This window comes from Myotis yumanensis, unplaced genomic scaffold (assembly GCF_028538775.1).
Source record: "Myotis yumanensis isolate MYYU_CA2020_CCGP unplaced genomic scaffold, mMyoYum1.0.hap1 SCAF_1, whole genome shotgun sequence".
NCBI lineage: Eukaryota > Metazoa > Chordata > Mammalia > Chiroptera > Vespertilionidae > Myotis > Myotis yumanensis.
In genome coordinates this window covers 194,324,069-194,348,904 of record NW_027223752.1, presented here as the reverse complement: position 1 = coordinate 194,348,904, position 24,836 = coordinate 194,324,069, and the positions used below count along the sequence as shown (strand labels likewise).

At 39.5% G+C, this 24,836-nt stretch overlaps 2 protein-coding genes across 8 annotated transcripts in view; both read right to left on the bottom strand.

The window, feature by feature from the left end:
• Nucleotides 1–1,485: 1,485 nt before the first annotated feature.
• COX18 (cytochrome c oxidase assembly factor COX18) lies at nt 1,486–14,896 on the bottom strand. 2 transcript variants are annotated; one of them, XM_070395224.1, is made up of 6 exons: nt 14,507–14,896; nt 13,064–13,164; nt 10,240–10,403; nt 8,172–8,293; nt 5,630–5,737; nt 1,486–2,003 (listed from the first exon to the last, which is right to left on the bottom strand). In XM_070395224.1, exons 1-6 carry the CDS (start codon nt 14,846–14,848, stop codon nt 1,830–1,832), a joined length of 1,011 nt encoding a protein of 336 aa, XP_070251325.1. In that variant the 5' UTR covers nt 14,849–14,896; the 3' UTR covers nt 1,486–1,829. The 2 variants fall into 2 exon arrangements, with proteins under 2 accessions (XP_070251325.1, XP_070251316.1); XM_070395215.1 differs by having other exon boundaries at nt 8,172–8,296; nt 14,507–14,894.
• A 7,361-nt stretch (nt 14,897–22,257) lies between these two features.
• Nucleotides 22,258–24,836, bottom strand: part of ANKRD17 (ankyrin repeat domain 17) — a 177,967-nt gene continuing 175,388 nt past the window's right edge. For 5 of the 6 annotated variants that reach the window (XM_070395149.1, XM_070395186.1, XM_070395159.1 and 2 more), the window contains 3 exons: nt 24,298–24,476; nt 23,508–23,672; nt 22,258–22,863 (listed from right to left, as the gene is read on the bottom strand). In XM_070395149.1, the coding sequence (XP_070251250.1) occupies nt 22,804–22,863; nt 23,508–23,672; nt 24,298–24,476 (404 nt within the window). In that variant the 3' untranslated portion in view covers nt 22,258–22,803. Of the gene's footprint in view, nt 22,864–23,507; nt 23,673–24,297; nt 24,477–24,836 lie in introns of those variants that run through there. The other variant, XM_070395178.1, reaches the window with a different exon arrangement.

Genomic DNA, 24,836 nt, shown 5'->3' with positions numbered 1-24,836 from the left:
AATGTCATCAAAAGTATTATAAGTACTGATTTGGGGTTTACAAATAAATTTTAGCGAGTTGGCAAATACAAAATCTGCGAATGAGGATTGACTATACCTAAGTTTTAATTCCTTTACTGGGAAGTAGGGTTGTCTTAATCATAAACCAGGGCTGGGAAGTCATGAAAAGAGAACCTAGTCTCAACTGCTTCCTCTAAATTCTCAGTAGGTTGCAATAACATGGCAACCAAAATGGCTAAGATATAATAAACATCACTCAAGAAATGACTTATTAACTTCATTTTATTTTTTTAAAAATATATTTTATTGATTTTTTTTTTACAGAGAGGAAGGGAGAGGGATACAGAGTTAGAAACACTGATGAGAGAGAAACATCTATCAGCTGCCTCCTGCACACCCCCTACTGGGGATGTGCCCACAACCAAGGTACATGCCCTTGACCAGAATTGAACCTGGGACCCTTCAGACCATAGGCCAACGCTCTATCCACTGAGCCAAACCGGTTAGGGCTCATTTTAGTTTTTATTGTAAAACATAAGATGGAATGATAGGGCATCTCAGAAACAGGTTCATATTCCAACTCAATGAAAATTTGTAATCTTCTCAAATGCCTGTCAAATTTATTCCTAAATATCTCAACCAGAATTAATTTCATCATCTTTTTTGAGTAAAACAAGCAGATTACTGGGTCCACAACTTATATTACCTGTCAATTTTTCCTATATCAAACATCTACCACTGTTTAAACCCATTAGAGTACTTAATCCTCCCAAATAAACAAGTTTATAAAATCAGCTCCAAAATCAATAGCCCATCTGGTTTACCCTCCTTTGATTAAACAAGCTTAAGCTTAAGATGTTTCACTTTGCTCTAGTAGTACTTAGTTCCATACTTTGTATTTCAGTCTTCTTAAATCTTAGGAAAAGGAATGTACACTGTCTGTCTTCTTTCAGAATGTGGTTAAGAAGCCATACACCTACCATATTAGGTACTTTCTTGCATGCATGGACTCCTCTACCACCATGTATCTCAAGTCCATTTTCTAAAAAAATCACAAAATGACTCACTGCTGATGTATGTTCCATTCAAATAAGATTTCTTAACTGGGAGCCACCAGAGGCATTTCAGGGCCTGAAGGCCCCCATGTTGTCAGTCTGAGGATTTTTCTAAAGAGAAAACATCGTTTTATTAGATGTTCAAACAGGAATATGATCATTCAGACCTCCAAAATTTTTAGAAATGCCTCATTGGATTCTCTTGTTTTATATAATTTTCATGGGTGGGACTATTCAGTACAATTTGACATCATTTAGTATCTAGTCCTGTTCTCCAAACTTCTACCACCTCTAGCAAGTTGTAATTCTATAAACAGAACCAGGCACTTTTATATTCTTAGGATACAAAACAAACATGCCACCTACATCCTAGCATTTAATAGACTTTCAGTCTTGTCAATTACAACTGGGTCATATTTTAACACAATCCTTCACAGAGTTCAAGATTTTATTTATTTTTTTAAATATATTGTATTGATTTTTTACAGCGAGGAAGGGAAAGGGATAGAGTTAGAAACATCAATGAAAGAGAAACATCGATCAGCTGCCTCCTGCACGCCCCCTACAGGGGATGTGCCTGCAGCCAAGGTACATGCCCTTGACCGGAATCGAACCTGGGACCCTTCAGTCCACAGGCCGATGCTCTATCCACTGAGCCAAACCGGTTAGGGTTCAAGATTTTAAATAAGGGCAAATTAAATCATATCTGAATAAATCTTCTAAGTATATTAAAGTGTTAGTTATACTTCTGTTTCAAAATCGCTGAGAAGTATGTCATTTCCTTGAAATGTACTTGGCGTAGAAAGCAGCAAAGAGGTCCTTATAAGGAGTGTCTGAATCTCCCTTGGTCAATGGTATACGGCAAAATTGGCGAAACCTGGGAGAACGCAGCAGCAAGTTCTGTGAAAGGCCCATGAAGCTGGAGCATAACCAGTAGAGAACAAGTGACTATAAAAAAAAGAAAGAAAGGACATGAATGTTAGCACCGCTCATTCTCCACAGACACCAAGCTTCAGAGACAAAGAAAATTATAATCTCTGCAAATAGAAGTACACTAGGAATAAACAAGACCTGCAATGGCGGTTAGATATCTGTGAAGGGTCTAATAGGTTAGAAAGAAGGATGAAAGGAAGACCAAAAAGCAAAGAGAGGTATTCGTGATAGAAAGTGGATAGAGTAGCTCCCAGGGACCAAGAGAGGTCTTGCCGCCCTTCTTTGGCTTTTTCCCCACCAAGAGTCCTGACAAACTGCCATAATTAGAGGTAGGGTCCTAGAGGTACAGCCATTTATGATGGCAAACTTAGCCTCCCTAGACTTCACTTTCCTCCATATAGTCATCTATCTACCAACTTTTCTAGTAACCAGTCGCTAAGAATGGTCAGGAATGCATTATCTTTGCCTTTTCTGAGACTTATAGCTCAGTATTATCTTCACTTTTTTGTACGACCATCCAGATTGATTATGTAGGTCAGTGACTAAGTCCTACAGCCTCTCAAAACAATCCCACACAAACTTTTCTTTGGCATCAGAAGGTCACCAGAACCCAGAGGCATGACTATGTGGTGGCTGAGTCCAAGCCCTGGAGTCAAATTGCTTGAGTTTGAATTCCATTTATTTGACTTTGGGTAAGTTATTTTTCTTGTTTCAGTTTCCTCATTTATAAAATGGGCACAGGACTGTACCTATCTCAGAAGGTTGCTGTAAAGAATAAATGAGATAACTCAAATAGATGGTAAAGCAGTGTGTGGTCCATATTAAGCACTTGCATTTGTTCCAAAAGCAAGTTTTGAGGAGCAGAAAGTAACACATCATCAAAGGCAGATTACCATTGTAGTTAAGAGCAAGAGCCAAGCTGCCTGGATGTGTAAGACTCTGCCACTTAACAGATGAGTAACCTTGGATGAATTACTTAACCTCTCTGGGCTTAAGTTTCCTCGTCACTAAAGTGGAGATTACAGCAGCAGCTACTTCAGTGCATTGTTGGGAGAACTGTAAGAGCTAATATATGCAAACCCCTTCAAATAGTTCCTGGCACAAAGTCAATGCTGACTAAACATGTGCTATCACCATCATCTGATTTATCCACTAAGCAAAAAGTACCCTGAACTCAACTGTACAGACTATAAGCTGTCTATTAAAAATCACTCTTCTTCCTTAGTAATAAAGTCCTAATTTCCAGAAGGGTATACTGCCATGGCGAAGAGAAAGACTTCTTCCCAGCCTCTTCCGCAGTGAGGTGTGGCCAGGTAACTAAGAGGTAAGCAGGAGTGTTTGGTGGGACAGCTGGCAAGGCTCCCTCCAAGCGCTCACTGCACGTGAAGCACCCTGTTACACTCCTGCAGAGACAAGCTCCGGCAGCCATCACGGCCATACTGGAGCCTGAAGGACAGACATCACAGACTGGATGGTGGAGCATTAGGAGAAGCAGCCCTAACTGGTTTGACTCAGTGGATAGAGGGTCGGCCCAGTAACTGAAGGGTCCCAGGTTTGATTCTGGTTGGGAGCACATGCCCGGGTTGCGGGCTCAAACCCCCAGTAAGGGGTGTACAGAAGGCAGTCGATTGATGATTCTCTCTTATCATTGATGTTTCTCTCTCTCTCCCCCTCTCTGAAATCAATAAAAATATATATTAAAAGAAGAGAGAGAAGCAGGCTGGGTCTCTCATGTCTTGTAAGAGATACACTAAGCTGCCTAACTGAATTTCCTATATTTGAGAGAATAAACTTTTGGGTATTTAACACTCCGGTGTGGGGTGAATTTCCCGCCAAAATATAAGATGGCGCGGGCAATTATTTAGGTTTCCCGCGCAAAATCAGGGATTTTATGATACCTATTACCCCAATGGGTATGAAACGGTTCGCATACGCAGGTAGGTATCTTTGTGAACGGCAAACAAACAAATATTTGGTAATACGCAGTTACAATCGGCCCGAGTTTACACGTTTCCTGCACTCCACCGCAAATCTATATGAACCGAGTTAAGACGGCTCCCGCGGAGTACGCGCAATTCACGCGAGCCGACTTAACTCGTTTCCCCCACTCCAAGTGTTAAGACACTTTTTCAGATGTGTTACTCACTTTGAACCCAAACCCTCACTGAAACTTCACTGCCCTTATTTTATTTGAGCTGGGGGGGTTCCTCAGTTATAATTGGCATTATTTCTCCCAAGAAATGTCGTGAACCTGTGTTTTTCTATTTTATAGGGTATTTTACAACAATACTATTATATGAAAATTATTGTAAGTACTTGGTGTTATTTCATTAATTCTCATAGACATAATGATATCTATTTAAGACATGTAGAAACTTATTTTATACAGGAGTAATGACAATATTATGTCTAAGGGACAGCTTTAGTTATATATATACACTTAAATATATTTTATTGATTTTTTTTTTTTTTTTTTTTTTTACAGAGGAAGGGAGAGGGATAGAGAGTTAGAAACTTCGATGAGAGAGAAACATCGATCAGCTGCCTCCTGCATACCCCCTACTGGGGATGTGCCTGCAACCAAGGCACATGTCCTTGACTGTAATTGAACCTGGGACCCTTCAGTCCACAGGCCGATGCTCTATCCACTGAGCCAAACCGGTTAGGGCAGTAATATATGTTTGATGCTGAATACATACTGTTCCAGATTCCTAAGATAAGTAACATGAAAAACTTTACATATGCTGATATAACCCTAACTATCAGCAACAAATAGATTCTACTTTATGGTCTATGTGTCGGTTCTGAGCAAAGACAGAGCTATACCTGACACAGCTTTTGCCTTCTTAGCACTAAGTATCCATGGATAATAAGCAAAAGACCAAAAATATGAAATAACTGCAAACATAACAATTTCTCTATTTCTATAAAAGTTTAATTACAGACCTTACTAGTTTGGCTCAGTGGATAGAGCGTCGGCCTGTGGACTGGGACTGAAGAGTCCTGAGTTCAATTCCGGTCAAGGGCACATGCCCCGGTTGCGGGCTCAATCCCTACTGTGGGACGTGCAGGAGGCAGCCGATCAATGATTCTCTCTCATCATTGATGTTTCTATCTCTCTCTCCCTCTCCCTTCCTCTCTGAAATCAATAAAAATATTCTTTAAAAAAAAAGTTTAATTATAAATAAATAGGGGCAAGTGTACCTATTTCATAAAGAGCTGTATGAGGTTAAATAATATTACACATGAACACATATGGACTTGGCACAAAGTCTGCTTCTTTTTTAAGTGCTAAATTCCTTAGCTAAGTCTATATAGACAGAAACAATTCAATATATCACCTAATCAAACAGAGCAAATACTTTGTTCATGGTAGTGTGCAAGGTACTTTGCAAAATTGTAAAAAGAAAAAAGGTTTGAGTTAGTAAGAGAGTTAAGACATTCACATACAGGAAGGTCAATCAATCCCAAGAAATATGTGTCACTCGGTGACAGAGACAGTAAATTCGTTATTACAGAAAAACTCAGAAACCAGTAAGGGATTGAGTTTTCAGAGAAAGCTCTCAGTAGAAGAGGCAGAACCCAGCCAGATAAAGCTAAGATCAGACAAGATTTAGCACACAATGCTGGTGTTTACTCACCGAAGGTACTGTCGCAGCAATTGGAATCATCAACACTGATATTCCCCGAACAAAGTAGGTAACACCCGTCTGAAAACGAGACATTCTAATTTTTTGTAGAGCAACAATCTAAAAGGGCAGAATATATACACACACCATGATTATTAAAATGCATAAAATGGCCTCATTTACATTTTAACCAATGAAAAAAAGAAAACACTGATAAGTTTATTTGGTTGATCATCTATCTTTTATAAAACTTAATAATTATGCAGAAATCTTAAAAGTGGCTTTAATTAATAGCAATAAAGAAGAGATTCAACTATATTAAATAGAATCACAGCATAATTTTTATAAGACAACTAGAGGCCTGATGCACGAAAATTTGTGCAAGAGTAGGCCTTCCTTCCCCTGGCTGCCAGCACTGGCTTTCCTCCAGCACCCGGGACCGAGGCTTCCCTCTCTTGGCCGCCAGCAGGCACCCAGGATCCAGGCTGGCTTCCCTCTGGCCCGGCTTCATCAGGAAGGACGTCCAGAAGACATCCGGTCCAATTAGCTTGTTATCCTTTTATTATTATAGATGGTTTTTAAAGATTGTAAGACTGAAAGTCCCTTCAAGATAGGTACTATGGCTCTGGCCAGTGTAGCTCAATTTGGTGAGCATCATCCTGTGCACCAAAGGGTCTGGGGTTTGATTCCTGGTTCAGTCCCTGCTTGGGTTGCATGCTAGAGGCAACCAACAGAGCTCTCACATCGATGTTTCTCTCTCTCCCTCTCCCTTCCTGTCTCAGTCTCTCAAATCAATAAAATCATATTTTTTTAAAAAAGATAGGTAGTATGTATGAATCATTACCCTTGTTTTTTGGTACTTAAGTACAGTGCCTGGCATAAAGAAGGAACTTGGTATCTCAAAGATTTGTGATCTGGCTACATGGATAAAGGGGAATAAGCAAGGCAAGGGAAAGCAGTTATAATTTATGAATTACTTATTTAAGAGGCAACATAGCAGTAATGATTATGAGCCCAGACTCTAGGCCCAAACTTCCTAGGTTCACATGGCAGCCCTGTATTTAGTGGTCATATGACTTTGTGCAAGTTATTTAACCTTTCTGTTCCTCACTTTCTCCACCTTAAAATGCACGTAATAATAGTAATAGTACCTATATCACAGAATTAGTCAAAAAAATTAGATGAGTTAATTAGCCCTAGCTGGTTTGGCTCAGTGGATTCCAGTCAAGGGCACATGCCTGGGTTGCAGGCTTGATCCCCAGTAGAGGGCATGCAGGAGGCAGCCAATCAATGATTCTCTCTCATCACTGATATTTCTATCTCTCTCCCTCTCCCTTCCTCTCTGAAATCAATAAAAAAATATTTCTTTAAAAATGAGCTAATTAATGTAAACTATTAAAATAGTGCCTGAAATATGGTGTATGTTAAGTAAGAATAAGCTTTTCTTAAACCTATACATACTGGGTTAGTAGATGGTATAAAGACTAAAGGACGGACATTAATCCATGGTGACCTTGCATTTATCACTTCCTTCTTTCTAACAAATATTCACTAAGTCCAACCATGTTCACAAGACTCTGCTGGGTTCCCCTGTAGGGAAATACACTTAGACTGGAGTCTTTCCTCAAGAAACTGTCACCCAACACCTTACGGTGTCATCTTCATTTTTCTTGTCTAAGAAAATAAAGGTATATGAGATCTCCCAGAGACCAGTGGACATGAAGTCTATGAGATCACAACTGAGGTAGATAATTTCTAAGGTTTCTTCTAGTTCAAAGAGTCAATGTTCTTTTCAGAGTTTGAGAACAGCTCTTTATGAAATTAAAGGCATGCTTCCCATAAACTGTTGAGTAAAGGAGCATGGGATAATGGTAAGACATAGCTAAGAGGTCATATTGAATATGTATGTGTTTTTCCACTCCATCTTATAAAGAAATTCTATTATTTTTCTAAGATCGCATAGGTAAAAAATGGCAGTCAGGTAATGACTTTATTCTCTGCCTACAAATTTATATATTCAACATATACACAAAATATCAATCTATTGTGGGAATAAAACCAGATTGATTAGACATCTTAATGACCGTCTTTAACCAAAAGCAAATCACAAAACTGAATGTACTAGAATCATATAATTTTAAAGTTGAAAGAGACTTTGGAAGTGTTCTAATTCAGCTTTCTTACTTTAATGATGAGCATTCTGTCCCCCAGAGAGGTTAAGGAACTGACCCAAGACAGTCAGTTTGTCGATGGCTGACCTGCAACCAGAAACCAAACTTAATTCTAGCTCTACAGGCAGAACCCCAGCCAGATGAAGCTAAGATCAGACACGATTTAGCACACAATGCTGGTGTTTACGCACTGAAGGTACTGTCACAGCAATTGGAATCAACACTGATACTCCCTGAACAAAGTAGGTAACACCCGTTACCTACTCACCTTCAGTGAGTAGCTCTGAATTAAGACTCAAACACATTTATATTTGATGTCAAAACAGCAACAACAGAAATCCTAATCATTTAAATGGCAAACAATCGTGTTTAAAACCACTGACCTCTACTATTATTAAATTGATGGCACCAATGCAGATAGGCAGAATCCAAGTGGAATCCAGTGCAGTGAGGTCAGGAAACCACAGGACCCCACCAGTTGCTAACTGCTCCTGGACAGAAAAACCTGCTGAAAATTTATAAATAAAATAATTTATTACAACAGCAGAAGGAAATACACAAGACATATGTAGGATGATAATTCCAAAAAGGTGCCCCTCACACTAAAGACTTGCATTGGTTTTATTCAGGCTCTTTTCATTCCATAACACAAATCAGTCCTTCCTGGATTGAGAAAGAGGCAAGCAGCTTTCTGTAGCAAACAGACTTAGAGAGAGAAAAAATAAAAATATGTAGCAGTGCCCTGACGGTGTGCCAAGTGGTTAGAGCATAGGCTTATGCACAGAAGGGTTGAGAATTCAATTTCCAGTCAAGGGCACAATTCCCAGTCAAGCGCATGTACCCGGGGTGCAGGTTCAGTTGGTGTGTGGATTGGAGCATAATGCTCTCCAGTTCCATCCATGCTGTTGCAAATGGTTAAGAATTCCTTCTTTTGATGTCTCTCTCACACATGATGTTTCTCTCTCTCCCCTCCCTCCCTCCCTCCCTCCCTCCCTCCCTCCCTCCACTCTCTTTAAAAAATCAATGGAAAAATATTCTTGGGTGAGGATTAACAATAACAACAACGAAGTAGCAATAATCGTTTCAGGCTTAACTTTAAATAATTATGTAGCCATAGCTGCTTCTTTAGAATCTATTCAGATTACTTTCTGGTTAGAAATGCCTTTAAATGAAAGTAAAAAACAAATGCTTTAGTTCATATTGTTTCTCAATTAATGTTTACATTTATCACTGTGAAAGCTTTTCTGTTCTCTTAAGTTTATAAACAAAAACAATTCCTGGTTAGGAAACCAAATTCTGAAATTATAACACTAATTTTATTATGATCTCTAAGAAGCAGTATTACTGCTTTCCTTTCTAGATTTTCTCAACACAGTTAGTTTGCTTACACTCAATATTTTAGATTGTATATTTATACCCTTTATAAGCAAGACTGGTTAAAGTATTCTATCTATGAAAAGTATGGGGTGATAGACACTTTTCAAAAAAGGACATTCAGAAAGCCAAGAGACATATGAAAACATGCTCAAAGTCACTAATCATCCAAGAGATGCAAATCAAAACAACAATGAGGTACCATCTCACACCTGTCAGAATGGCTATCATCAACAAATCAACAAACGACAAGTGCTGGAGAGGATGTGGAGAAAAGAGAACCCTCATGCACTGCTGGTGGGAATGCAGACTGGTGCAGCCACTATGGAAGACAGTATGGAGTTTCCTCAAAAAGTTAAAAATGGAACTCCCATTTGACCCAGTGATCCCACTTCTAGGAATATATCCTGAGAAACCAGAAACACCAATCAGAAAGGATATGTGCACCCATATGTTCATAGCAGCACAATTCACCATAGCGAAGATCTGGAAACAGCCTAAGTGCCCATCAGCAGATGAATAGATAAGAAAACTGTGGTACATCTGCACGATGGAATACTATGCTGCTGTAAAAAAGAAGGAATTCTTACCATTTGCAACAGCAGTGATGGAACTGGAGAGCATTATGCTAAGTGAAATAAGCCAGTCAATGAAAGAAAAATACCACATGACCTCACTCATTTATGGATAATAAAGACTATTATAAACTGATGAACAAAAATAGATACAGAGGCAGAGCAGCATCGAACAGACTGTCAAACTACAGCGGGAAGGCCGGGGAGGGTTGGGGGGCGGGGGGTGGGGGGGGGTAAGAGATCAAGCAAAGGACTTGTATGCATGCATATAAGCATAACCAATGGACACAAGACACGGGAGTAGGGGAGGCCGGGGGAATGTCAAGGGGGGAAAAGAAGGAGACATATGTAATACTCTTTGTAACACTTTAAGCAATAAAACAAAATTTTTAAAAAAAGAAGAAAAAAAAGAAAAGTATGGGGTGTTTTGTTTTTTTCTTTAGAGTACAAAGACAATGTTAGGGAACTTATTTGGGGGGAAACAAACTTCTATAATAACTACCTTCTGAATGTGTTGCTCCTGTGCTAAAATTCCGCAGAGCGACAGACATAAAGATCCACATTGGAAGCTGAATCCAGACCAACACTGTGGCTTTGAAAGGGTGGCAATTATCCCGAATGTACAGCTCTGAAACAAGCCTCTGCATATTCTTTAGATAAGTGAACCTATTTTGAGGGAGGAGGGGAAAAGAAAAGGGAGAAAATGTCATTTGATCACTAATAGTGCTTCATAACCATAGCATAAACACGACCAGGTTGTGGGTACTGGCTGAAGAATTTGTGTAGGATTTTTAATTGTCATAAGCTATATTAAGGAGCTGCCTAAATAAAAGGTAAATAAAGCCTTTTACTGAAACTTCTCTAGCAATGTATACAAATTACATTAACAATTCAATAAATCTAACATTGGCAGACTATAAGCTTCGTCTATGGTCATCTTTGGCTAGTTAGGCTTTAAGAAGGGAAACCTCACTACTAAACTGGTATTATTGCAGTTTCTATAGGAAATATGAAAAGTAAAAGTACATTTTACTCAAACCTTCCATTCCAGCCAAGCTTAATTACTTGGTCCCTGAATATATTGGTTTGTACCAATGTGGTTTTGTACTGTGTGTGCTCTTAGCCTGTCAAAACAGTCTCCATTCTTCAATTCTTTTTCATGAATATTTTCTTCGTTTCTCTGTTAAGCATATTAGTTATTCCTGTTGTTAAGTCTCACTTTCTTGACTACAGTCTCCTTGAAGGTCAAGTGCTGGGTCTTATTCACCTCTAAATCTCTTGCCATATATTTTGTAAAAGGTATGGCGTTCAATAGGTTTGCTACATTTACTTGAATTAAGACAGCACACACAGACATTCCAGGGTCTTTGTAAATCTGTTACTCCTTTATAGACACCTGTATTTTCTGATGCCTGAAATGGCTTAGGTCATCCAACAAATCAGACTTCCGCATCAGCATACCTTTGGAAATGATTTTATCATCTGTGTGGACAACCCACTCTCTTGGCTGTCCACCTGGCACACTCCCTTTCACCTTCCAAGACTGTCCCAATGAAAATGTAGGAAACCTTCTGAGTGTCTTTCCAGAAAGCCACCCATCTCCAAAACGATGTGGCTGAACAATCATCGTGCCAGTGCTGCATCACCAGGGTGCCACCAACTTATCTAGGATGTATTTACAACCCAGGTAAGCAGCTGTAAATCTGTTCTTTTGGCATAGAGCTGTAATTGTGAGATTTCTCTGATCAGTAAAACTTCAAAACTACAGGTCTGTCAAGTTTTCTTAACACTAAATAGAGAGAAGCACTTTCATAATGAAAATAGTTGGCAAATGTATACCTATAGAGCTAAATGTATGGATAACCATATATATATGTATATATATGTATTTCTCATTTCTGTGAAATGGTGAACACTATATCACAGTATAGTAAGGATAAGAATTTGGGGAACTAAGTAGTAGCTTAGGTTGACTGAAGCATGATGACTTAGAAGTTCGCAGTGGATGACTACGGTCATGCACCCTTGGGCAAGGGTTTCTAGGACCCCAGAAAGATTACTACACAGGGTAATTACAGTCGATGGACAGCACCCTAGCTATCCAGTTGCTCCTATTATAATATTCACATTTTCTACTTCCTCATTCCTGAGGGCTACTGCCTACTGTATCTTTCCAGAAAGGTGAAGTTTGGAAAATAACCTGTATGATTTGTTGACTAAAGCACCAACAGACTGGCACAGTATCTTTATCCTGTGAAGCCTTCCCTGACTTTCCATAATGACCCAACTCCTTGCACAAAACCTTTCTTCTAGTACCTAATTCAGTCATTATTTGATTGCAGGTCTTTTGAGTAGGATGGGGTCTCTTTAAGAATAAGAAACTTGCCTGGCCCCAGTGGCTTAGTGGTTGAGCATCGACCTATGAGCCAGAAGGTCACAGTTTGATTCCCAGTCAGGATCAGGCTCGGTTCCCAGTGGGGGGCATGCAGGAGGCAGCCCATCAATGTTTCTCTCTCATCGATGTTTCTATCTCTCCCTCTCCTTTCCTCTCTGAAATAAATAAAAATATATTTTTTTTAAAAAGAGCCCTAACCGGTTTGGCTCAATGGATAGAGCGTCGGCCTGCGGACTCAAGGGTCCCAGGTTCAATTCCGGTCAAGGGCATGTACCTTGGTTGCGGGCACATCCCCAGTAGGAGGCGTGCAGGAGGCAGCTGATCAATGTTTCTCTCTCATCGATGTTTCTAACTCTCTATCCCTCTCCCTTCCTCTCTGTAAAAAATCAATAAAATATATTTTAAAAAAAGAAAAAGAAAGAATAAGAAACTTGCCCTTCTTATCTTTGTTTTTCCATTTCTTTGCTTTCAGTCCAGCATATAAAACAAGGTGTCCCCAAAAAATGTATAGACAGTTTAACAGCTTATAGCTCAATTTTGAAAATGAAATGTGTTTATAAACACTGCCTTTATAATTATTCAAAGCGTGTATATACATTTTTTGGGACACCCTAAATTATGCCAATCCTGGCCGGGTAACTCAGTTGTTTAGAGCATCATCCCAATACACCAAGGTTGCAGGGTTGATCCCCAGTCAGGGCCTATATAAGAACCAACCAATGAATACATAAATAAGGGGAACTTTCTCTCTCTCTCTCAAATCAATAAATAAAAAATAAAACTATCATGCCACATAAACTTATTAAAATACTAAAGAAAAAAAACTACTTTGCTGCTAAAGCTACAGAATACTCAAACCTATAATTAACATAATCACTTTCACATAATATACATATATTTTTATGGTCTTATATGCACAGAATTATTTTACCTGGCAACTCTTTTGGACCACCCCAACTGTTTTGCACGAATTGCAACTTCATGGTTAAGGTGTTGTGCAATATTTTGTATTTCTGGTTGCAAATTGTCCACCTAGCTAAAGAAAAAGTAGAATTTGTTATGAGCACATAAAGGACCTTTATTTATAACCACTCATAGTTTTATTTTCTATTCCCTCAACTCATTTAACATTTTGGTTTCCTGCCCAGCCAGAGTGGCTCAGTGGGTTACAGTGCCGTCCCATTCCCACTGGGAGGTTCTGAGTTGATTCCCAGTCAGGGCATGTACTGGGTTGCCAGTTCCATCCCCAGCCCATCAGGCCAGGCTGCATGTGGGGGGCAACCTATCGAAGTTTCTCTCTCACATTGATGTTTCTGTTTCTCTTTCTCTCTCCCCTCCTCCCTCCCTACCTCCCACTCTCTCTAAAATCAATGGGAAAAAATATATCCTCGGGTGAGGATAAAACAAAAAGTTATAGTCTACTGAGCATGTCAAAAAACCTTAATTCTAAGCATAAGATGTTAAATTGCTTAAGATATCCTGTTACAACCAAATCCAAATTCCAGATTATACACTTAGCTGTGTGCTGTTGGGCAAGTTACTTAACCTCTAAGATCCGGTTCCCCCATAAATAAAATGTGCAGCAGTACCTACTTCACAGGGTTATTGTAAGGATTAAATGAGAACTGCGCCTGCACTTTTATGTTGCATCCCAGTACCGTCAACTGAGGAAATGGAAGGGTATTAATTAAATCTCTAATACTTTCTGTGACAGCCCCCAAACTGCATTATCTGCCCTGTGTTGATTCTGTAAAGTAACTCACTGCCTTGATCCTGCTGCCGAATCTCTTTCGGTTTTGTTTCCAGGCTTTCCCCCCAATGATAATAATCTTTGAAGCCATTTTTTTTTTTTTGAAGTCTTCCATTTTGAATACTATTTTGCTTTCATTGCACTTAAACTCATAATATGTGACTTGATCTCATAATCTCGGGAAGCAGGGCAGGAAGGTCTTCCTATCCTAATCCCACACCAAAGACAAGGAGGCACCAAAGGGCGAGCGGCTGAGGCTAGCCGGACACGGGCCTGTGGGTGGACCGGCCTGAATCAGGGGTCAAGTTTGCAAACCGCTAGCCCGGCAGTCCTTCCCCAACACGATCGGTCGGAAAGCCCGGGAAGCAGGGGGTTGCAGCCCCGAAAGAGGTCATTTCACAGGTCGCACCAGACAGTTCTCCTGCTCCTGACGCCTTTCTCTCTAACAAGGTCAGGGACCACTCCTGCTCTGAGCACAAACCCAGAGGGTGAACGAGATGGCTGGTGCACGTGCCATTCAACATCTCGTACTTCCCACGTCCAGCGCGCGTTACCCTTCTCAGCAGCGACGCGGTCACCACGAGGAACACTAAGCCGACCGTCCCCGGGCGCGGCGGCCCTCACCTTGGCCAGGATGTAGTGCTGGTAGGCCGCCAGGGGCAGCGTGACGGCGCCGCGCAGGGCCACGGTGGTGAAGAGGATGCTGCCCCACCAGGGCAGGCCCGTGACGCCGTGCGCGGCGAGCAGCATCTCCTCCGCGCCGTGCACCGGCGCCGAAGCGGCCAGCGCCTCGTACCAGCCGCCCGCGCCGCCCGGGTCAACTGCAGACACGGAGGCCACCGCCCACGCTGGCAGAGCCGAGCGCCTGGCACCGCCGGTCGCGGCCGGAGCAAAGTGCGGGCCCCGGGCCCCGGGCTGCAGGACAGGCGGCGGCCGCAGCCACCTCCCGCCCAGCCGGCCCAACATGAGTGCCAGGGCCGAGCCCGAAAGGCGGGCTTCACCGACGAGCGGCAGGTACAGTTCCGGCGACCCCGCGCGCATGCGCCGGCGACCCCGGAGCGTGCGGTGGGCGCGCGCCCGCCCTCGGCCCCGGTTGACCTTCCCGGTCAAGTCCGTGACGTTCGCGTCGCAGGGGAGATGACGTAAGGGATACGGAAGTCCCGCCTTTCCCACGCGGCACTGGGCAGGCCTCCTGCGCGCGCAGGAAACTTTCCCGCTGCCGGCGTGGACCTGCTCAGAGGCTGGACCGGAACTGCAGAGGCAGAGGCAGAGGCAGAGGCGGGGCCTTTCTAAAGTCAGTCTTGACCGTGTGCCTTTTCACTCTTTTTTTTTTTTTTTAACCTAATCGAATTGTGTCATTTTAATGGATGAAACTTGGGGGGTGGTGTTTGCGGCCACGGGGTGGTCCCCACCTCTTTCTGTGCATCCTGACTGCTTCCCTAGAGATGGAGCCAGAGTGTGGTGCCGGAGCCAACACGTGGCAGAAATGCCCGGCGGAGAAAGCCATGTGCTTCCGACCGGTCCTGCTTTAATCAGCACCGCTTAGGCCCCAGCCAGTTCATCCAGTCTGTGGTATAAACATTGAACTGGCTCATCTGTTCCAGTTAGAATTTTTAACCCCACCTGCAAACTGAGTTTCCTTCGTTTTATCTTTTCTAATACATAGCTATTAACGCAAAAACATTCAGACCTGTAAATAATTTTTGTGAGTTTATTTGAGCCAAACTGTCAACAACTTCCAGGGAGCAAATCTCAAGTATTGGGATAATGCTCCAGAGAATGGCTGTTTTTGGTCTTTTTTTATACATTACAAAGTGGGGGATGGCATAAGTGGGTTACATGAAACCCATTGGTGTTCAGAGAGGCTGGAGAAAGCAAAGCAGGGAAAACTCTAGGATGAGATAGTTAACAGTCAACAATTAACAATAACAATGAAGGAATTTATGGTCTCCTGTCCTGGCACCCAGGGCATTTGGTTGTGGCCTGAGGTGTCTGGAAAAAAGGGAAGTTAGAAGTTACCCAAACATTTCAAGGGTATGTTATTATAGATGCAAAAAGACAGATAGACTCAGTTAAGGTAAAGGTTGACCTTGTCAGTGAAGATACCGGCCAAAGACATAACTGCCCACCATAACTGCTTTTAGTTAAAGTTTAATTTCAGACCATCCTTTGTGGTTACTTTAGGTCTCTGGGTTTGCAAGACCAACATGCAGGCCTTCCCTGAGCTTGTCAGGTTAGCATGGGGCCCCTTTCATCAACATAGCAAAACTGATATTAAAGGTCAAGTACCATTTCCTGAGTTAAGGGGAATTATCACTGGCAACACGGTGAATTACTAGAGCTTACATTATCCTGTGTAAGCTTTCCAGTGTGAACAGCAACATTAGGTGTCTTCTGGTTAAAAGGAACACACCAAATCTTCATGGACTAATTTTTAATATTGTTGCTGGTAACAGTATACTGAGTGACATGAAGGACTTTCTTTCCATTAGACTTTGGGGCCAAAATGTGTTTTGTGGAATAAAATGTTAATTAAAACAAGCCTCTGATAAACGTTGGGGTAATGTCAAATTGTAGCAACTAGTAAGTACTGTTGGGGGTGGCAGGAAGGGCACAGGTGTGAGACCTCTGGGGTCAGGCCATACTTGGGTTCTGGCTATGATAGAATTCAGAGCAAAGACTCAAACTATAAGAGAACATTTATAAAATCATGGAGGTGGAAGAAGTAATTCGTACAAGAAATAGGCCTAGGAAACAAGATATAGAGGTAAAGGAAGGGCCCTTGGAGCTTAGAAGTGAGGAAGGTAAAGGTGATGCAGGGGGAGGTAAAGGAGTGATCTTGGGAGGGAGAGCCCTCTGGGTCCCCTGTTCTCAGGGTTTTAAGGAGATTTAGGGGCGGTCCTAGGGGAAGATCTCAATAGAATCTTCAGCAGCTTCTTGGTCTGTCCTTTCAGGGTCCTGTCCCCACTGATTGGTTGGTTGGTGCCAGGGCAGGGGGTCATTTTTCAATGGAGCTGGTCCTGAAGTCAGCCATGGCTTTGCTCCTCTGGTTTTGCTGCTTTTTTGGGCCTGGAGCTAAAATACAACTGAGGTCTAGATGTTACCTCTAGGGAGGAAAGGTCAGGGGGTCCAAACCACAAGACCACTGATATACTAGTGAAAGGGTTACCTTAAAATGCAGGCAGACAGGGCAGGGGTCTAGTGGAAAACAAAGGCAGCTGGAACATAGGCAGGGGCAGACATGGCGGTTTGAGCAGCCTAACCACAGGACCAACCAAGCAGAAATAATAAAATGTTTCTGGACTCAAAGCGGGAGGCATGGGAAACCAAGGGAGGGCCTTTAGCAACAAGATGTACAAACACATAGAAACAGAAAAAGTTCAGCATAGGAACAGAGAACACATAGAAACAGGGAAAGTTTAGGCCCATTGCTGGGCAAAAACAATTGAGGGAATCTATCAGGCGACGACACAGATAATAGAAGCAGGCTTGTAGCAAATATACCCCTGGACCATAAGGCTTTAACCGGCAGCCCATTCTTGGGTCCCCCTCCCCTTGTGGGAAGTCTGAATCTGCTTGTCATAAATTTTCCACTTTTGCTTAAATCTTCTGGTCTGCATGGTCCTGAGACAGGACCCCAGGAAAACACCTCGGCTCACCTTTCCGGTCATCACTAGGGGAGGAAAGGCCACCCTGGGGACAAGGTCCCACCCTACAATTGTCCTTTGCTAGGCACCCAGGGCTTTCCACCCGAGGGACCTGTACTCTGCTCATGTCTAACTGCCTACTACAGTACCAGGTACTCTTCTCTGGATCTTATCTTTCTTCAAACTGATAAATTTATGTATGAATTTTTAAATGTGTTTAAACATACATGTCCCAATATATGGTATATATAAACTAGTAACTAAAGTTCTGCAGCACACCAAAAATGTATTTTTTGATTTGACAAAAAAATCTGTAATTTTTATCCACTCACACTGGACGGCTACTGTGTTGGCTGTTGTCATTTTTATATTTAACAAGCTAAGAGATCAGTGCTTCTATTAGTCAGGGACTAGGATCTCTTCAAACAGTGTAGGCCCACCTTTGCTGCTACTCATTGGGGTCACATATTCTCATCTTAAAGTGTTCCATTTGAATATTGTGATCCAAATAAAATTTATAAATATTTCATATGTGTAAACATGCATTCATTTCTTAACCCTACCAGACCGCTGTACCGATTTTTTCGTAATTTCCACACAAAGGTGGAATATTGGCGCTAGATGAAAGGTAGACCTATTTTCTACAATGTCTCCAAGTTCCATCTTATTCTAACCACTTGTTTGCATGTAACTAACATTTTTCTGTATCATGTTGGTTTTTTCTCTTTAATGCTCAGGAGCCCAGGTATAGGGGACAGTTAGGTTCAGGGCCTCAGGTCTGGTAGGATTAACTCATAATGGGGAAGATTAGAACTTGCTACCTACTTCATAGAGAAAGTTGGGGGGAAATGTCTATTATAAAGCCCAATACAAAAGTAAAGTATTAGCATTAATGTGTATGTATGTACTAGTCATCCAGCAGTGTGATGCCCTGTATCTTTTGAGTTGCAGAGAACAGTATAAAATAAGCATAGACATATTGAGCAAACCAACCAAAACCATGTTAACCCTAACACTTTGCAAATGAACTTGTGCAACATAGTAAAACATTTATTTTTTAAGTTCTATATTTATAGTCTATTCCCATCAATATTACTATTGTCACATGACTAATTTTTAAAACTTTAAGCTCCTTAAATTATGTATTTAATTTTTCTACAGCTTCTGAAATTATCACAGTGCTGAACAAAGGAATGGAGATCAAAATATGAATATAGGCCTAATATGCTTTCTGAAATGTTTGACAAAAGAAATTTTAAAAATTATTTTCATGAGCAATTGTTAAAGTGATCTCTGGGATCAGATTTAGGTTTTTCTTTACTACTTTAAGGCCTTACTTTGCAAAACCAAAACTACCTAATGTAGTTAGCTTCTTTCTCTTTATTGAAAAAAAAATCCTCTTGTATAATCTTGCTCATGTTTAGTTTGTAAGCATTTAAGCATGCAAAATTGGTTTTTACCTTTCAGAAGTATGAATTCATTTAAAAGCAGTAGTATGAAACCTCTTAAAAAACATCTATTAGGAACACAACCTGTATTCCAACTGTCACATTATGAAGTAATTCTTGCTCTTGTCAAAGCCACAGTGGCTGTTTTCTCTATATTCACTTACCCACATACAAGTGATGGTATTTTTGCCATCCATCAAGGTGTGCAATATAGGTAACATAGGTTATATTAAAGTATTTAATGATGCTGTCATGCTAAATTCCAGTCACCTGGAATTAACACCAGTTAATTCACAATAACACTAGCTCTTGAGTATTGTGACTTAAGCATTTACCAATGGGATGTATATTTCCAAAGAGACTCAGAATCCAGAATTTATAGAGTGTAACATAAGTATACCAAACATTAATATTAAAGAAAAATCTGGACAGGTTCACTTACCCTGGTTAATAGAATACTGACTACATATAGTGACTTAAAACAATGAATTAGCCTGACCAGGTGTAGATCAGTGGTTGAGTGTCAACCCATGAAACAGAAGCTCACTGTTAGAATTCCCTGACAGGCATACCCAGGTTGTTGGGGAGAGTTCAATCCCCCAGAGGAGGCGTGCGGGAGGCAGCTTATGGATGTTTTTCTCTCACCAATGTTTCTATCCCTCTCCCTTCCTCTAAAATCAATTTTAAAAGTTAAAAAAAACACCAATGAATTAGTTTTCCTTTGGTATTTTAATCATTTCAAAATAATTTTTAAAATTTGCTATTTGAAGTTTCAGCATGCTTGAAATGTTCTGTTCTGTAATGCCAGATCTGTGGGAATGTTTCTGAAAAATAACAAAATGAAAATAGATTGAAAAAAATCAGAGGATCTTAAGAGGTTTAGTGACCTTGAGTTTCCATTTAGCCTAACACTTTATATTGCTTTAATAAAGTAAATAATGTAGGGTACAAAATAATTTTTATGAAATGTGTATTTAGAGTCATTTGAATAAAAAAAAGTTAGAATGATATTTTCATAAAGAACAAGACAGGCTCATTTAGTAAACTATCTCCAGTTCCCGTTTTTACCTCCTAAGAAGATAAATGACTATAAGTCATTATTTTCAATTAGCAACAAAAGGATTTAACTTTACAGTAATGAGAAACTGAAAGGAAAAATAATCTTTCAAATAGATACCAAAATGAATTTTTGTGAATATGTTGGTATAAGTTGAAATATGTTTGAAAGGCATGAAGTGGGTATTCTGTTGGCACAGGTAAACAAAATCATTTCTAAAGTAAATCTATAAACAGATTACTAAACAACTGCAATATTAACTATTTTGGGATATAAGGTCTAAACTAACCTAAGTGTTATTTCCAAGAATTAAGTAACTTTGTGAGAGAGACACATCGATTGGTTGCCTGCCACAGGCGCCCCGACTGGGGCAGGTGAAAGAACCTACATCCCAGGAACAAGCCCTTGACCTGGGACACTTCTCTCTTTGGTGCGAGGGGCTCACGTTCTAATCACTGAGCCATGCCAGTCAGGACTTAAGTCACTTCTTAAAAGAATGAGAGAAAAGAAATACATTGGGTCATCTGCAATTACAAATACCACATACTTTCAAAAGGGGGGTCGGGGGAGAGTCCTGGATGGTCCTAAAAGATAATGCTTTGTAATGTTCAAATAAAAATGCACTGCATTACATCTGAAATATAAAAAATGTATTTGAAAAATGTTCCTAATATAGGCTTCTAAAAGCATGTTATTGTATTTAATAAGCTCAATCTCCAAAATTAAATATGGAACATCCCAATCTATATCCCCATACCAGAGCTTGAAACTTAAGAAAATATAGGGCTTTTTCTCTTCTTTTTTCAGTAAGATACTGAATTTTAAGAAATTCAGTTTTGTGAATCAATAGAACTCATGTGTTGTAATAAATATGGGGTGGTATCTGTTATCTAGCAGGGTAATTTTAATTGGAAAATAACCCTAATACAGGAAAGAAATTAACCAAAAATTATAGGATAGGGCCAAAAGTCATATATAAAACATTCTATTAAAAAGCATTATATCCCTTTCTTAGTAAAGTGCTACAATTTTAATTTCATAGCTGTATTAATTTGTAGGGTCGTATTTAGCCTTTCCTTTAAATTTGGTTATCAATCAGATGTAAAAACAAATTTACCTATTTTAAGACCACCCCCTAAATTATAAAATAAATATATGTCTGTTTAGAGACCTCAAGGATATGTTTGAGAAATCTCCTTTTTATTCTTTATTCATGCCAGAGATTAAAAAAAAATGTTTTTCATTTAATTGAAGAGCCAAAGAATCAATATTGTCAATGCTGGTGATTTATCTGAATTTTAGTTTGTTTCACCACTGTGGAATTTGTCTAATTAAAAAAAAACACAGATTGATACATACTTCACTTTTATGATTACCTTCTTTTACATTTCAACCATACAAATTTATTTTTCCATATGAGACAGGGTAGGACACATTCTTCTTATATACGTTACTGTTTATTGTTTCAAGTGAATGGAATAAATTCCACTGAATAGTTTAGTGTGGCCCTGTATCCTATATAAACAGGTTAAAAGAAGACTTTATTTTATAATCTGTGTATTCACGTCTACCATAAATTGTCTTCATGACAAGTGCACAATTTCTTTAATTACTTGCCTCAAGTTAGCTGTTGATCCTTTTCACTGATAATACACAAGTGTAGAGAACAAGAAGCCTTTAAAATTGGGGGGAAAATACTTTCCCCTATATCACTGAATATTGGAATTCTATGTTGACTCTGGATGACCAGGAAAGCCAGTGTTAAGAATCAATATTACCCAATATAAAATAGTACACTGAATTGTTTAATAATAAACAGTACATTAAGAGCTTGTATATGCTGACTGGGAACCAGTGGTGGCTTTTAAATTCTCAGAAAGGCTAAACATTTTATGGTTAGCAGAAACCACAGGTGATGATGAAGGTGCTCCATGTCTCTGTAGCAGCCATTACATTAAAAATGTTTACAAATTATGTCACGAGCAGTAAGAGATTTTACTGGTATTAGTGATAAAGGTGAAGAGAAGAAAGGGTGAAGTGTGCATTAGTTAAGTGTGGCAAGGCAATAAAAAGACAGAGAAAAGTGATAAATTTCTTCTATACGTGCTTTGCTGCAAACAAATTCAAAAGAGCAATATGGATATTTAAAAAGCCAATGTTGGGAAACATCCATTGATAATGCCCGTTGTTTTACTTTATACTTAAATTACACAAGCAGAAAAGTTATGCTTATTAATAGTTTAATGTATGAAGGAAACATCCAGATTTCTGAATATGAAGGTACATATCTCACATTAATTTAAGTCTACATAAAGTAGAGCCTCTATACTGACATATTGAAATTTACTTTCTGCTTAGCCTTCTCTGTTATGTAAACAATTGTACATTTATTTGCCATTCTAAAACTTCAGGATCAAGTTTACATAATTTTGCTAAATTTCCGTGTTTGCTCAGAAGCAGTTTACAGTACTAATACCAACCAGCCAAAGAACAGCTTCAACAGAAAGTTATGTCCAAAGGGGAAGAGGGAGAGCAAAAAAGAAAAATGGTAAGAAAAATGCTAACTAAGGTAAAACAGATGATGATGGGGAATGGGCAGTCACAAATGTTCACAGAAAATAGGTCAGTTAGTAAGTTCTTCTGCAAAAAGCCTACACACTTCAGTCAAGCACATCAGTAGAATGATTTGGGAGCATAAAAATAGTTTTCCGGCCACTTGTGATTTCCTCTGTATGAAAAGGAATCTGCAGGCTAACAAGCTGATCTTCATCAGCCAAGCTGGTTCATATGCACACTGTTCATGTGAGGTGCCCAGGGTCCAGTCCACACCTATGAAGAAAGAACATGCATTTTATTAAATGTGTATTTAACATATAGTTGACTAAAATAAAACTCTAGCTATGGACTAAAATAGCTAAATCTCATTTAATTTGCAACATACTTGAAAACAATGAAGAAAAGCAATGATAAACCACTTTTACCAATTATTTCCTTGCCTCTCCTCTTATTCCTCAAATAGGATCCAACATCATTTTTTAAAAACCATTACCTGGGTACATAGATTTATGACTGTAGAAGGAAAATGAGTCAAATATATTAAACATACACCAAAAAAACACTAGAATATACAATGTATTTATGAATTTGTAATTATACATAGTTTTGACATTTATGATTCTCTCAATAACCTCTATATGGCCCTTTTCATAACTAGTAAATTTTGATCTACAAAATTATAAAACTTTGCAACTTAAAATCTTTTAATTACCATCTACTGCCCAACGAAATACATTATGCCGTTCATAATTTTAGCACAAATTATGTACCATTTTCTACATCCCTCTGCTATATTACATTTCCTTAACTGCCCATATTCACCATAATCTCTCACTACCGTAATTTACCTGTATTCTATTTGTCCCAGCATCTCATACACACTAATACATAAATGTTCACTTAATGATCAGCCTTACCGTTTGAGGGCCATTATTTTCTGTGGAGCTTGAAACCATCTTTATTAGGGAGTTCCAAGAGGGGTCTGCAGCATGAGGGCCATTAAATATGGGTCCTGCAGCACCATCAGGAATAGGTGCTACTGAAGGAATCATTGCATTCCCATACACAGAAAAAGGCATACCCTTAAAAAAGGAGGGAAATAAATATTATGCACATTCAAGTCACTGCTCACTTTTCCCAATATAATCAATAGCCCTAAAATTAATATTTGAGCCCTGGCTGGCTTGGCTCAGTGGATAGAGCATAGGCCTGTGGTCTGAAGGGTCCCGGGTTCGATTCCGGTAAAGGGCACATACCAGGGTTGCTCGATTCCCAGTAGGGGACGAGCAGGACACAGCCTACCAATGATTCGCTCCCATCATTGATGTTTCTCTCTCTCTCTCTCCCTTTCCCTTCCTCTCTGAAATAAAAATATATTTTAAAAAATTAATATTTGAAACTTCACCTCATTTTTGAAAAGTGTAGGTTATCTAGGTAATCTAAAAATTACTTTCCATTATAATGATTTCTTGTAGCATTAGATATACATAAGCCTACTATATCCAAAATATTTTGTCAAAAAACATTTCTCTGAACTGAAAAAAAATTAAGATTTATAAATATTTATATTTTAGCCAGATTTTGACCTATAATTGTAGGCCGAAGCCCCAAAATCATTCCACAAATGCTTATCCCCTTGAAAGTAAAATAAGACTAAGAAGAAAAACATCTGGAAATAATGAAAATGTTTATTTAAATCACCATTACCCCAACTTTAGGAAAGTCCATGTATCCTGCAGGAACATGCTGATGGAATGTACCAGAAGGAGTTACAATTCCTGTACTCTCTCGCTCCATTGCTTGATGCTGTGAAAACACTCCTGGATCAGACATAGGCCTATGAATCATAGGATTTCCCATCCCAGGGTTACACCAGTCAACTTTGTCTGAGGGAAAAACAGAAAGGCAGGAAAAAATAAATGGTGATATTTAAAATCAGAAGACAGCAAAATAAAATGTTTTATGTATTTCTAGTGTTTTCTACATTAAATTATGAATTCCTTCAGAATAATGACCTTCTTTTATATATTTACTGCAGTATTTCTATATTTGTAGGTAGTGATATAATATTCTAACAAAATAACTTAAACACTTTGTGTTACAAAACAAAAGAAAAAAAGCCAACATAGGGTGAAGGCTAAAGAACCTCAAAAGAAGTATTAACATCTTTTTAATATGAAATGAAGAAAAGAATATGTTTACATTAGATCAAGCATGTCAAATATGCGGCCCACAATGAGTATTTT

What these genes read in the sequence shown, in the direction of transcription:
- COX18 (XM_070395215.1), bottom strand. Translation starts at nt 14,848, where the DNA reads ATGTTGGGCCGGCTGGGCGGGAGGTGGCTGCGGCCGCCGCCTGTCCTG. An exon ending in TGGTCCAAAAGAGTTGCCAG is followed by an intron (nt 10,404 to 13,063) that starts GTAAAATAATTC and finishes CCCTCAAAATAG; the next exon opens with GTTCACTTATCTAAAGAATA. An exon ending in AGGAGCAACACATTCAGAAG is followed by an intron (nt 8,297 to 10,239) that starts GTAGTTATTATA and finishes ATAAATTTTCAG; the next exon opens with CAGGTTTTTCTGTCCAGGAG.